This window comes from Salmo trutta, chromosome 32, assembly GCF_901001165.1.
Source record: "Salmo trutta chromosome 32, fSalTru1.1, whole genome shotgun sequence".
Lineage (NCBI taxonomy): Eukaryota > Metazoa > Chordata > Actinopteri > Salmoniformes > Salmonidae > Salmo > Salmo trutta.
In genome coordinates this window covers 26,245,777-26,260,575 of record NC_042988.1, presented here as the reverse complement: position 1 = coordinate 26,260,575, position 14,799 = coordinate 26,245,777, and the positions used below count along the sequence as shown (strand labels likewise).

Genomic DNA, 14,799 nt, shown 5'->3' with positions numbered 1-14,799 from the left:
ACCTTCATCTCTATTTGGATCTACCACGTCTCAATCTGATGTTGTTTATCTGCGTGCATTAACTTGTTTATGCCTGCTGCGTGAGCTTATTTACTTCATGTATCTCTGGTAGCATGTATGTATTTGCTTAGTAGTTTTAGACAGATCATGCAAGCTTGGCAATGTTCCAGCCTCACATAGATACAATATCATATCATATTGATTATTTCTGTCTGTCTATCTATCTGTCTGTCTGTCTGTCTTGTTAATTCCTGTCTGTCTGTCTTGTTTTGCTTCACTGTGTGCTTCTCTTCTCCGGCGTTCCAGAGCCGGATCCGCAGGATGTGGAACGACACGGTTCGGAAGCAGACGGAATCTTCCTTCATGGCGGGAGACATCAACAGTACTCCTTCACTCAACCGTGGTGAGACTCCCCACCCCCTTAACCCCCCTCTAAACCCCCTGCTGTCCCCCTCTCCAATCACGCACACCTCTATGGCATGCTCATCAGATCTGACAGACAGACAGGCACAACGAAGTAGGAGCACCGCTGAGTCTACTGTCAGAGACAGAGAGTGAGGAAGAGGAGCCAGTGTACATTGACACAAGCAATAGCCTGAGCAGCCGGTGGCATACCATCGCCGTGGCAGCCATCGTCATGGGGATCAGAATTATCTGGGAGGGAGGGAAGAGTTGATGATGACAAAGAGGTAGTCGCTAAATCAACCGTCACTCTTTATGTTAATTTCATCCATTTTGTTTTTAATGAACTGATTAGCGTACGAGCTGGCTCGGGGTAATTAGTCTTATTGAAGAGAGTGACAGGAACAAGTGAGGGAGGGGGTGCGAGGAGAGGAGGAGAGAGTAAGAAGAGAGGAGGGTTGGGGAAGGAGATTTGCTTTCCTGGAACTAACATCATGGAGGAAAAAGTATACACTGAGTATACCAAACATTAGAAACACCTTCCTAATATCCACTCTACAAGGTGTTGAAAGTGTTCCACAGGGATGGACTCTACAAGGTGTTGAAAGTGTTCCACGGGGATGGACTCTACAAGATGTTGAAAAAGTTCCCAAGTTCCCATGTGGCCCATGTTGACTCCAATGCTTCCCACCGTTGTGTCAAGTTGGCTGGATGTCCTTTGGGTAGTGGACCATTCTTGATAAACACAGCAAACTGTTGAGTGTGAAAAACCCAGCAGCGTTGCAGTTCATGACACAAACCGGTGCGCCTGGCATATGCTACCGTACCCCATACACAATCCATGTCTTAAGGCTTAAAAATCCTTCTTTAACCTGTCTCCTCTCCTTCATCTACACTGATTGAAGTAGATTTAACAAGTGACATCAATAAGCTTTCACCTGGATTCACCTGGTCAGTCTGTCATGGAAGGAGCAGGTGTTCTTAATGTTTTGTATACTCAGTTTATAGGGAAAGAGGAAGGAGGAATTGAGGGATAGGGGAAGCTGGGATAAAGAGAGGAGGAGGGATAGGTGAAGGACGGATAGAGGAGGGATAGAGCTAGAGGGAGAAACGCTAAACAAAGGCGCTGCCAAGTGCGAAGTCCTTTCTTTTCCCGAGCGTTTGAGAAAAGTTTGTCATTGTTGGCAGAAAGCGCAAGATGGCTGCTCCATTCGAGAGATGGAGAGAAAGAACGAGAGAGCGGGAAATAAAGAGAAGGAGAGACGCTATCATGGAGCAATAATTAAATGGGACGAATCTCGGCGAGAGCCGCTGTCTTCGTTGTTATCGCTGGCATCTCTTATCTCTTTGATTTCCCCACTTAACTTCTTTATCAACTTGTTTCTCTTCAGACAATAGTGATCTGTCCAGGAGACAAGGCGTGATGAGGCTTCCTCCTCTCTGAATGAAGCTCCCCAGCTTCCCAGTGCCTGCCCTACTTTCTCTCTCCAACACTTAAAAGTTGTTGTTTTTAAATTGTCGACAGGATATTCTTCCGAGGTGTTTCTGGACAGCTAATCCTGAGTCATTTGGTGTGGAGAGAGACAGGGATGAGAGAGTGAGAGAGAGAGAGAGAGAGAGAATGAGAGAGGGGATAAAAGAGTGACTGTGTGCGTGAGGTAGAGAGCAAGAGAAAGAATTGGAGAGTGAGTGAATGAGGGAGTTGATGGGTGAACGAACTAACAAAGAAATGAAAGAATGTGAGTGTTTTAGTGTGAAATTCTCTCGGTGAATTTCTGTCTTTCTCATTGTCTCTGTGATGAATGGTTTGGTTGAGACCTGATGGTTGCACTTCGCCGTCATGCTGTCCTATTTTTAATTTCATGGCATTTCTATTCGACCGCCTGGGGCGGAAGCCATACATGGGCATTACAGAACATTCTCAATGTTCCATTTCTTTGAATTATATTTGTCTAAAGGTGGCATTCGCATTTCACTGTGAAATGAACTGTGTTTCAATGACTGCACTCTCTGACTACGTAATGATATGCATTAGTATTCCCCCTTCGACTACGTTGTAAGATACAGAACAATATTCCAAATGGCAACGCTGCCTGCAAACAGCACCTTTCCGCTGGAAATGTATTTTACTCAAAGGTTACAATAGCAAGGTAAAAACATTCAGGGGTGTACTGTAAAATACATTACCCTGTAGAACATTGCTGTGACACACATATCCCTATCGATTTGAATATGAATTTAACATATTTTTGAATAACCTGTCAATGGCCTGTATTACTATGTATAATGTTAATTATGTATTATGTAGAATATTCATTATGTATTATATTTCGAGGCATTGTTATCACATTTATACAGAGCCTTTAATTATATTGTCTGTTATATTTTTGTATTATCATACCAAAACAAACCTAAAAAGATCTTTATGGTAAAGTAGATGTTTATGGTAAAATATATGTTTATGGTAAAGTATATGTTTATGGTAAATAGATGTTTATGGTAAATATATGTTTATGGTAAAGTCGATGTTTATGGTAAAGTAGATGTTTATGGTAAAGTTGATGTTTTTGGTAAAGTTGATGTTTATGGTAAAGTAGATGTTTATGGTAAAGTAGATGTTTATGGTAAAGTATATGTTTATGGTAAATAGATGTTTATGGTAAATATATGTTTATGGTAAAGTCGATGTTTATGGTAAAGTAGATGTTTATGGTAAAGTAGATGTTTATGGTAAAGTAGATGTTTATGGTAAAGTCGATGTTTATGGTAAAGTAGATGTTTATGGTAAAGTATATGTTTATGGTAAAGTAGATGTTTATGGTAAAGTAGATGTTTATGGTAAATAGATGTTTATGGTAAATATATGTTTATGGTAAAGTAGATGTTTATGGTAAAATATATGTTTATGGTAAAGTATATGTTTATGGTAAATAGATGTTTATGGTAAATAGATGTTTATGGTAAATATATGTTTATGGTAAATAGATGTTTATGGTAAAGTAGATGTTTATGGTAAAGTAGATGTTTATGGTAAATAGATGTTTATGGTAAATAGATGTTTATGGTAAAGTAGATGTTTATGGTAAAGTAGATGTTTATGGTAAAGTTGATGTTTATGGTAAAGTAGATATTTATGGTAAAGTAGATATTTATGGTAAAGTCGATGTTTATGGTAAAGTCGATGTTTATGGTAAAGTCGATTTTTATGGTAAATAGATGGTTATGGTAAAGTAGATGTTTATGGTAAAGTAGATGTTTATGGTAAAGTAGATATTTATGGTAAAGTAGATGTTTATGCAAAGCCGATGTTTATGGTAAAGTTGATGTTTATGGTAAAATCGATGTTTATGGTAAAGTTGATGTTTATGGTAAAGTCGATGTTTATGGTAAAGTCGATATTTATGGTAAAGTCGATATTTATGGTAAAATCGATGTTTATGGTAAAGTTGATGTTTATGGTAAAGTTGATGTTTATGGTAAAGTCGATATTTATGGTAAAGTCGATATTTATGGTAAAATCGATGTTTATGGTAAAGTTGATGTTTATGGTAAAGTAGATGTTTATGGTAAAGTTGATGTTTACGGTAAAATCGATGTTTATGGTCAAGTTGATGTTAATGGTAAAGTCGATGTTTATGGTCAAATTGATGTTTATGGTAAAGTCGATGTTTATGGTCAAGTCGATGTTTATGGTAAAGTCGATGTTTATGGTAAAGTTGATGTTTATGGTAAAGTAGATGTTTATGGTAAAGTAGATGTTTATGGTAAAGTAGATGTTTATGGTAAAGTTGATGTTTTTGGTAAAGTTGATGTTTATGGTAAAGTAGATGTTTATGGTAAAGTTGATGTTTATGGTAAAGTAGATGTTTATGGTAAAGTAGATGTTTATGGTAAAGTAGATGTTTATGGTAAAGTTGATGTTTATGGTAAAGTAGATGTTTATGGTAAAGTTGATGTTTATGGTAAAGTTGATGTTTATGGTAAAGTAGATGTTTATGGTAAGGTAGATGTTTATGTTTTATGATGTTATGTCTCTTTCTCTTAGCCACCATGGGAAACCACCTCCTGACCAACCCAGTGTTACAGACCCATACTGGCACCTCTCCCTACAACACCCTACTGGCTGAGAGCTTCACTCCCCCTTCTCCTGGGGTCTTCAACTCCACCGGTAAACCTTAGTGTGTGTGTGTGTGTGTGTGTGTGTGTGTGTGTGTGTGTGTGTGTGTGTGTGTGTGTGTGTGTGTGTGTGTGTGTGTGTGTGTGTGTGTGTGTGTGTGTGTGTGTGCGTGTGCTTCTGCATATTATGCAAATATATTTTCTTATTTTTTACATCTAAATACTTTTCTGTCTGTTAGTCTTTTTATGCCTCATTGTGTGTGGAGGATGGAAAAGTGTGTGTGTGTTTCACTGGCGGTGAGTGTATGTATCTGTCAGACGGATTCAGCAGTAGAGAGAGAGAGAGCCGTGCCAACTGCCTAGCCATCTGGCCAGGTCTCTAATCCTGCCTTGTTGATATGAAGAAGCAGAAATTGATTAGAAGTAAAGCTTCATCTGTGACTGAAGGAGAAATCTTGGGGACAGCTTCCCTTCTCAGACTCTCCCCAGAGTAAATGTGCCACATACAGTTGTAATGCTGTGATAATTCACTGAGAACTGAGAACAGCAGCAGACAGCGGTGGCTAGAGTGATTGGGACAGTGGACTCCATTCAGATTCATGTATCTGATTTATTCGGGTTTATGGAGCATTTTGATTGTAGCATTTAGATACTATAAATTCACTGAGTGTACAAAACATTAAGAACACCTGCTCTTTCCATGATATAGACTGACCAGGTGAATCCAGGTGAAAGCTATGATCCCTTGTTGATGTCACCTGTTAAATCCACTTCAATCAGTGTAGATGAAGGGGAGGAGACAGGTTAAAGAAGGATTTTTAAGCCTTGAGACAATTGAGACATGGATTGTGTATGTGTGTCATTCAGAGGGTGAATGGACAAGACAAATGATTTAAGTGCCTTTGAATGGGGTATGGTAGTAGGTGCCAGGCGCATCGGTTTGGAACTCAATATTAGGAATGTGTCCTTAATGTTTTGTACACTCGGTGTATATACTGTTGAAGTCGGAAGTTTACATACACTTAGGTTAGAGTCATTAAAACTAATTTTTCAACCACTCCACAAATTTCTTGTTAACAAACTATAGTTTTGGAAATGTGCATGACACAAGTAATTTTTCCAACAATTGTTTACAGACAGATTATTTCACTTATAATTCACTGTATCACAATTCCAGTGGGTCAGAAGTTTACATACACTAAGTTGACTGTGCCTTTAAACAGCTTGGGAAATTCCAGAAAATTATGTCATGGCTTTAGAAGATTCTGGTAAGATAATTGACATCATTTGAGTCAATTGGAGGTGTACCTGTGGATGTATTTGAAGGCCTACCTTCAAACTCAGTGCCTCTTTACTTGACATCATGGGAAAATCTAAAGAAATCAGCCAAGACCTCCATAAGTCTGGTTCATCCTTGGGAGAAATGTCCAAATGCCTGAAGGTACCACGTTCATCTGTACAAACAATAGTATGCAAGTAGAAACACCATGGGACCACGCAGCCGTCATACCGCTCAGGAAGGAGACGCGTTCTGTCTCCTACAGATGAACGTACTTTGATGTGAAAAGTGCAAATCAATCCCAGAACAACAGCAAAGGACCTTGTGAAAGATGCTGGAGGAAACAGGTACAAAGTATCTATATCCACAGTAAAACGAGTCCTATATCGACATAACCTGAAAGGCCGCTCAGCAAGGAAGAAGCCATTGCTCCAAAACCGGCACAAAAAAAGCCAGACTACGGTTTACAACTGCACATGGGGACAAAGATTGTACTTTTTGGAGAAATGTCCTCTGGTCTGATGAAACAAAAATAGAACTGTTTGGCCATAATGACCATTCTTGTGTTTGGAGGAAAAAGGGGGAGGCTTGCAAGCCTAAGAACACCATCCCAATCGTGAAGCACAGGGGTGGCAGCATCATGTTGTAGGGGTGCTTTGCTGCAGGAGGGACTGGTGCACTTCACAAAATAGATGGCATCATGAGGTAGGAAAATGATGTGGATATATTGAAGCAACATCTCAAGACATCAGTCAGGAAGTTAAAGCTTGGTCGCAAATGGGTCTTCCAAATGGACAATGACCTCAAGCATACTTCCAAAGTTGTGGCAAAATGATTTAAGGACAAAAAAGTCAAGGTATTGGAGTGGCCATCACAAAGCCCGGACCTCAATCCTATAGAAAATGTGTGGGCAGACCTGAAAAGTGTGTGCGAGCAAGGAGTCCTACAAACCTGACTCAGTTACACCAGCTCTGTCAGGAGGAATGGGCCAAGATTCACCCAACTTATGGGAAGCTTGCGGAAGGCTACCCGAAACGTTTGACCCAAACAATTGTAAGGCAATGCTACCAAATATTAATTGAGTGTATGTAAACTTCTGACCCACTGGGAATGTGATGAAAGAAATAGAACCTGAAATAAATAATTATCTCTACTATTATTCTGACATTTCACATCCTTAAAATAAAGTGGTGATCCTAACTGACCTAATACAGGGACTTTTTACTACGATTAAATGTCAAGAATTGTGAAAAACTGAGTTTAAATGTATTTGGCTAAGGTGTATGTAAACTTCCGACTTCAATTGTAGTATACTAGATAGATCCTCTGGCAGTAGCCCTTGGGTAGTAATCCTACTTTGTATTCCCTATTCTTACAGTAGAGCTATCCAGAGTACTCTCATAGTACTGTAGGTCTTAAGTAGTAGAGCTATCCAGAGTACTCTCATAGTACTGTAGGTCTTAAGTAGTAGAGCTATCCAGAGTACTCTCATAGTACTGTAGGTCTTAAGTAGTAGAGCTATCCAGAGTACTCTCATAGTACTGTAGGTCTTAAGTAGAGGCGCTATCCAGAGTACTCTCATAGTACTGTAGGTCTTAAGTAGTAGAGCTATCCAGAGTACTCTCATAGTACTGTAGGTCTTAAGTAGAGGCGCTATCCAGAGTACTTGCTCTGTGCTCCCTCCTCTCTATCTCTTCTCTATCTGTGTGCTCCCTGCCTGACTGAGAGGGAGTGTGCCAGCCAGTAGAGAGTTACTATAGCAGCAGCCCGTTGTGTCGTCGTAGAGGCCTGAAATTGTAGACAACATCTCTGTTTAATATTTGAAGCACTCTCTGCACAATGCGTCAGGCAGCCTGACGGCCACGGGGTCCGGCTCAGCAGCGGCAGGGACATTTTTAGAACCCTGAGAGAAGAGGAAGTAGGAAGTGTACTTCATTAGAATGTCTAATTAGCCCTTCTACCACCGCCATAGCAACCGCCGACGAGCCTTGATTAAAATCATACCACGCATTAAAAATTAAATCCACACCGAACCGCAGTCTAACGCGGATTTGCTTAGGGAAGCCATGCCTCGCCATGCCTCTCATTTCGATGCGATCACTCTGTGATGGCAATTTGGGAGGAAAATCACAACATATTTTGGTGTGTTGAAGGCGCGTCGTAGAATAAGCATTACTGCTACTTTATGAGATGGTGGTGCATGCATTATGGATGCACTGAATCACAGGCTCGCAGACAGCAGAATATACCCCAGTGGTTTCTGTGTGTGTGTGTGTGTGTGTGTGTGTGTGGTGTAAATGATGGTGGATTATCATGTCAAAACTACAAGTTGTGTGTTTGTTTATGAGGCCGTGTGTGTTTGTGTGCCTGTGTTTTATCAATGATTTATAGATGATTTACACTAGATGACTAACAGGAGGCGCTGTTTTGAAGCCACCACTCCTCCATCTTGGCACACCCTCACTGTTGTAAATCTTTTTGGGGGAAGCTATGGAAAAGCATTTATTAATGTCTACATTTGTTTTTGCCACATTTATTATATTATAGAGCTAAACATAAAATTAAAAAGATATATCATTTTTGGTTCTAACATTCCTGTCCCCACTACAACATCAAAATACTTAAAAATGTGTCCTTGAAACATTGAATTAACATACTGTATAATTCCATTAATTCCGATGAAGGACTGCTTCTTCTGAGGAGTGCCAAAATGGCTGACCGTTGGCTTCAAAGCCTCTTACTGGCTAATATATTGGCTTGTATATTTGTTTGAGTGGTTTGACTTTTGTTGTGGGTATTATTGGCTGATGTGTTCTCTTGTTAGTCTTTGTCATAGCAATAAAAGCTATTGATTGTAGAGAGCGGGGGTGAGAGAGGGAGAGCAAAATAGAGCGACAGAGAGAGTGTGATGAAAGAGAGAGAGGAGTAAAAGTGACTCACTCACCAGTATTTTTCATTCCTTTCTTTGTGGCTTCTCCATGGATCTACAGGAACCTTCCGTGACCCAAGTATGTCCACGTCTATAAACCTTTATGTTACTATCAGTGTGTATTATAGTGTTTACACAAATATTATATATTCTCCAAATAATAATGTTTAAGTCATAATTCTATTGAATAACCCCTATGTGTTGTGTTTGCTGTGTGTTTGTGCAGAGAACACTCTGTGTAAGGCCCGTGAACCATGTGGTATGGACACCCTGCCCCTCAATGGTAACTTCAACAACAGCTACTCCCTCCGCAGCGTGGGGCCGGTGGGCGGCGGCGGGGGCAGCTGTGACTTCCTGGGCGGGGGCATGGGGTGTGCAGACACCCCCCCTCCCCTCCTCAACCCCCGCGGGTCTGAGACCCTGGGTGGGGACGGAATACGGCGCAACCTGTCTGACGCAGCTGCCTTCGAGAAGATGATCATCTCTGAGCTGGTGCACAACAATCTGCGTGGGGGAGGAGCTGGGGGTGGGGATAGGGTCTGTGGTAGTTTGGCGAGGGGCCCTCCTCACGGCGGAGTAGGCCGAGGCACGGGAGTAGCTGTGCCAGAGCCGAGCATCAGCCTGGACGACGACGAGGACTTCCTGTCCAGAGAAGGCGGGCGCCAGAGGACGCCGCAGGACGTCGAGCTGCTCTACAAAGCCCTGGAGGAGCCGCTGCTGCTGCAGAGAGCCCAGTCTGTCCTTTACCAGTCTGACCCCGAGGAGTCAGAGAGCTACACGGCCGACCTCACAGAGAGCCTGGGCCACAGCGGCCACAGTGGGCACAGCGCCGGAGGCCAGGGGTCTGGGGGACAGGGGCCTGACTCTCCCGCCAGGGACTCCCTGTACACCAGCATCACCAACCTGCGAGACTCGCCCTACCCGGACAGTAGCCCTGAGCCCCTGGAGGTGGTGCCCCGCTCGGCCCAGCCCCCTGAGGAGCTCTATTACAGCTCTGGAAGGCCCGCCCTGGGGTCTCGAGGAGCACCCATGCAGACCTTCTACCAGGCCCCGCCCCCCAGGAGGCCCAGTAGGGAGGGGGAGGGGCACCCCGGCCAGGAGCCCACCCACAGCGAGGGAGACGGACAGATGCAGCTGGTCACCAGCCTGTGACTGGAACCGGGAGGATGCGGACGGGGACCAAGATGATGAGGATGAAGGCTGGCTGGTTGCCTCCTCAGAACCCGCCTCTCTCTCTCTTTCTCTCGCTCCTCTCCACTTCCTGCTTGATTGGTTGCCTTTTTCCCCCTCTTTATTTGTATTGAAAGATGAGCGAACAAATTTACATTTAAGGAGAGTTTTAGCTGTCTCCACGGCAACAGTCTTATCCTAGAGAACCTCCGCTGTCTGGTGGAGATGAATGATGGCTGAGTTGTTCTTCTCGGGAACATTCACCTGCTCTCTCCTTCTCTCTCTTCAACATCCCCCTTTCTCTTGGCACGCAGCAGACAGATGCCAAGTCCAGCACTCTGAATGTACCAATCCAACAAACCCCTTATACCTTACGCATACAGAGCTACAGATATTTCTCAACTTAACTTTGTTCAAAGTCAATTTTATTTAATTTCACTGAATTTCTACAAACATTCCTCTAGAGAAATGGTTCTCATTTTCTAGTTCCCTTTTCTCTTTCCCTTTTTCATGTTCCATCTCTCTTTTTGTTCACTCATCATTTGCTCGGCGTAGTTAGCTGTGGAGACAGGGGATATACTGTAGTAGCCGATTATACCATAGGAAAAAAATCTCTGAAAGCTACTTCAGTGTTGCCAAAAATACATTTTCCCAGCCAGAACAGAAACTGGAGCATTCGCACACACACAGACATACACACACACACACACACATGCTCACTCACTCACAGAAGTGCTTGTTTCTGAACATCAGACACAACCCTCCATCTGAGTAAAAAGAAGCCAGAACAATTGTTCAGACAAGGCAGTTGGAGCTGCCTAAGAGTAGTTGCCTTTATTTTATCTTGCTATGAACTGACTATTATGTACAGAACTAGAGGAGAGACTGAGGAAGTAGGAAGTACACCACAGGACAGAAAGGCTGTTTGAGGGGTCAAGGGTCAGGGGTCAAGAGGTAGATCTTTAGGACTCGAGGAATGGACAATAACCTTTTTTAAAATTTTTTTTTTATTTATTTTTTTCTTCAGACATTTGAAAAGTAAAAGACTGCTTTACTAACTTTGGAGAAGAATATGTTATCTTGGTGACATTCTGTTGCATCACCCGGAGGGTTATTAAGGGACAGATTGTGCACCCTTTAAGAATGGATGCCCTCTTCAATGGATGTGTACACGTCACCTATGTGTGGTTGTGACAGAATGGACTCTAAATGTTGGAACCACTTCAGCCGTTACGCAAGTCTAACCCTGTACATATGAACCACACAAACTACAGTACTTACTCTACTCCTACCGTGTAAATAGAGAAACCAGATGAAGAAAAGCAACAAAAAAGTAAGAAATATTAAAAACTGACTTCTTGTACTGCAACAAAACAACAAAAGAAAAAAAGAAAATGTTTTGGAGTTTGTGACCTGAATGATGCACTCTATCTCTCTGCCCATCATTCTTTATCTTGCTCTCTCACTGTCGTTCTCTTGAGTCATAACTAGTGCTGTGCCATTCAGTGAAAATCTCTCGAACAGAAAAACAGAGAGAGAGAATAAGTATGATGGGTGGTAGATTTTGCATATAAATAAAAACGTTAAAAAAAAGTCCTGGCACAATTTTATGTAATATAATCCATTACATGTTGTTAATGTTTGACCTTTGACATTCCCAGACAGGAAGTGCTCAGTGTGGGCGGGGGGAGGGGGGATAGAAGTCATAATAACATGTCATACTGTGCCTCATCACGGGCGTTCCAATGCATTGTGGTTCAAGGACAGCAGCCATAATGGGATTTTGGTCAGTAATGTATTGTTTGAAAAGTTATATCCTAGATATAAGTAAATGATATCATTTTAATATGATGGGTTTTAGCATGTCAGATAGCATTTGTTTTCTATCAAAACGTCTTTCATTTTGCTGTTTCTAACAGATAGTTTCAGCATTATTCCAGAGCCTAATGCGTCAATGACTTCCCTGTGTGTGTGTTTGTGTGTGTGTGTTTGTGTGTGTGTGTGTGTGTGTGTGTGTGTGTGTGTGTGTGTGTGTGTGTGTGTGTGTGTGTGTGTGTGTGTGTGTGTGTGTGTGAGAGAGAGAGAGAGAGAGCGTGTGTGTGCGAGAGAGTTTGTGTGCGTGCGTACATGTGCAGGAGAGTGTGTGTACATGTGGGTGTGTGATATGCTCAAGCATATGTACCATATTCGTAGGAATTTTGTAAGTGTGTACATTCAAAAAGCTATTTTTGTTGGGTGAATTGAATGCACATCAGAGGAAGGGGACAGTAATTCTATATCTAGGAGAAAGCCTTTTATTCTATTAGCTTCCATCTCAAAGACGTGGGTAGCCAGCTGCTTCTGTGTGGCTGTTCCTGAGGGTTCAGGTACCAACGTAAAACTGGGACACTTCAGGCTGCCTCACAGGATCTTGAGCAAGGAACAATGACAGGGTTTGTCTGAAATGGCACCCTATTTCATATGTAGGGCAGTACTGACCAGGGCCTCCCTATGTAGTGAACTACTATTGACCAGAGCCCTATGCGAACAAAGACAGAACTTGGGACAAAGATGCATGCTGTGTTCAAAATGGAACCATAGTGCACAACGTTTCACCAGGGCAAAAGTTGTCCACTATGTAGGGAATAGGGTGCTATTTCAGACACAGACAGTACAGTCAGAATGACGGGCAGACTTGACCGATAGGACCATCCAGTCAGAATGACAGGCAGAGTTGATTGATGGGACCATCCAGTCAGAATGACAGGCAGAGTTGATCAATGGGACCATCCAGTCAGAATGACAGGCAGAGTTGATCAATGGGACCATCCAGTCAGAATGACAGGCAGAGTTGACCGATGGGACCATCCAGTCAGAATGACAGGCAGAGTTGACCAATGGGACCATCCAGTCAGAATGACAGGCAGAGTTGACCAATGGGACCATCCAGTCAGAATGACAGGCAGAGTTGACCAATGGGACCAGAATGTCAGAATGTTGCGTTGCCGTATGAAAGCGATTCCAGAGAGAAACCATCCATCTAACCAGACATATTCATGAGGTTCCTTCCCCCTAAAGTCTGTCCAACCTTAAAAAGCTGAGAGGTTTTGCCATTCTCTTTATGTATGTGTTTTTCTAATGGTGTATTTATCTCTATATTTATTTATGTATTTGGAATATTTATTTCTATGTTCATTTATTCATGCTTTATTTTTAATTTTTCAAGATCTCTGTCTGTACATAGCTGAGCTGTGCAATGCGAATGCTGAAGAAAGCCCATTTAAATGTGCAGTACATTTAGGCAAGTAGATGGATTCTCCAGCGTCCACTTCAGGGTGACATTTGGTTAGGGCCTGGGTGTCCCACTTCTTCCTAAAGAGTCCTAAAGGGCACATTGAGTTTAGTTGTGGCTCTTGGGGGAGAACGAGAAGGCTTGAGAGCCGGGGTAGAATTAAGAATATATTCGTTTTTTCCTCCATTTCTTCTAGGTAGAGGAATCTCTCTTAGTTCAGACTCAGATAGGAGGCCCTGTCATCAGCATCCCAGGTATTCTACAGGAGGCATGTGTGCAATACTGTGCTGGTGTGTCTGACTTGGTTTAACATTGGAAACGGCCAGGTTGGGTAGTGTTACTATATGCCTACCACTGGAGCCCTGTGTATGTCTGTGTTTACAGAAGGAACCGATAATTATGCACATTTTCTTTTGCTTGTTACTGGAAAAATTAATTAAACATTGGCCTTGCGGCTCATAGTTAATTCAATAGGAGCATTGACCGGTCAGCAATGGACAATTGAATGTATTTTGATTAGAAGGAATAAAGAAAAGTGAATGAATGCCCTACACTGACCGCCATCATTATCATCATCACCTCCTACACCTTTATTGATGTGATCTACAAAGTTTACCTTTAGCTGGTGACCTCACAGGGACAGACACTGTGTACGGACAGACCCACCAGGAGGGGAACAACCTGCATCACCATCTCTCTCTCTCTCTCTCTCCCCTCACCTCTCTCACTCCATCCCGTCTTATTCCACCAATGGGCTCTCTTTTAGCCCAGCATTAATCCCTGAGTTTTGTTTGGAGTTAATTTGTTTGTCTAAAGCTTTGTTTACACCAGATTGATATCTCAATAAACAGTGGAGCCGTACTGTATTGTGGTAATGCTAGTGATTATACAGCAGAAAGCACTGTAGGACCCAGAGTCCTGCTCAATGGGAGTTTCACCCCCATCTAAATCCCTATGTTACCTCTGATTAGGATAATAACACTGGCTGATCATTTACTGGGCTGAGACCACAGAGGGAGAGACCTCTATACACACACACACACACACACACACACACAAACACTCTCTCTCTCCCTCCCCCTCACTCTCTCACCCACTTCCAGCCCACTACTCCCTGTACGTGCATCTACAGGTGGATTGAAGGTTCTTATAGGTTAGAGTTGGAGTCAGTCTGTCCCTTCAGTCTGCGGCCCCTGCAGCTCTACCCCAGTAGAACAGTCATCTCTCAGTGTACCAATAGACAGCGGAGGACCCTGTGATCTGACAGTAACGTTGCCCTGCTGCTGACCTTCTCAGATGGACTGTTTCTCTCCCAGATTTGTGATGCCCATATCCTGTGACCTCTGCGTTAGTGTGAAAACATGTCAGTGGTTCCTCTGCAGCGGAGCGGAGGAGAGGAGAGGAGGAGCACTGGGTCATGTAGTCTATCCCCAGGGAACTGCCATAAAGGGAGCGGTGTCAGGACATGTGATGTCACAGTTGGCCAGGGACAGAGTGTGTGTGGGGGGGATGAGTGTCATTGTGCCTGTGTGTTCGTGCAAGGTTATACAGGAAGCAGAGATAAGGATGTGATTTATTGTTCTAGATGCCTTACTGTTGCCGTGGTGAGGAGTCAGGAGGTTCCAGTTGATC

General features: G+C 42.8%; 1 protein-coding gene across 4 annotated transcripts in view; it reads left to right on the top strand.

Moving 5' to 3' along the window:
* The window catches only part of adgrl1a (adhesion G protein-coupled receptor L1a), a 205,246-nt gene extending 193,757 nt beyond the window's left edge, over positions 1 to 11,489 (top strand). For all 4 annotated transcript variants that reach the window (XM_029728547.1, XM_029728546.1, XM_029728549.1 and 1 more), the window contains 4 exons: positions 307 to 403; positions 4,448 to 4,570; positions 8,788 to 8,805; positions 8,953 to 11,489. In XM_029728547.1, the coding sequence (XP_029584407.1) occupies positions 307 to 403; positions 4,448 to 4,570; positions 8,788 to 8,805; positions 8,953 to 9,878 (1,164 nt within the window). In that variant the 3' untranslated portion in view covers positions 9,879 to 11,489. The remainder of the gene's footprint in view (positions 1 to 306; positions 404 to 4,447; positions 4,571 to 8,787; positions 8,806 to 8,952) is intronic.
* Positions 11,490 to 14,799: the final 3,310 nt, after the last annotated feature.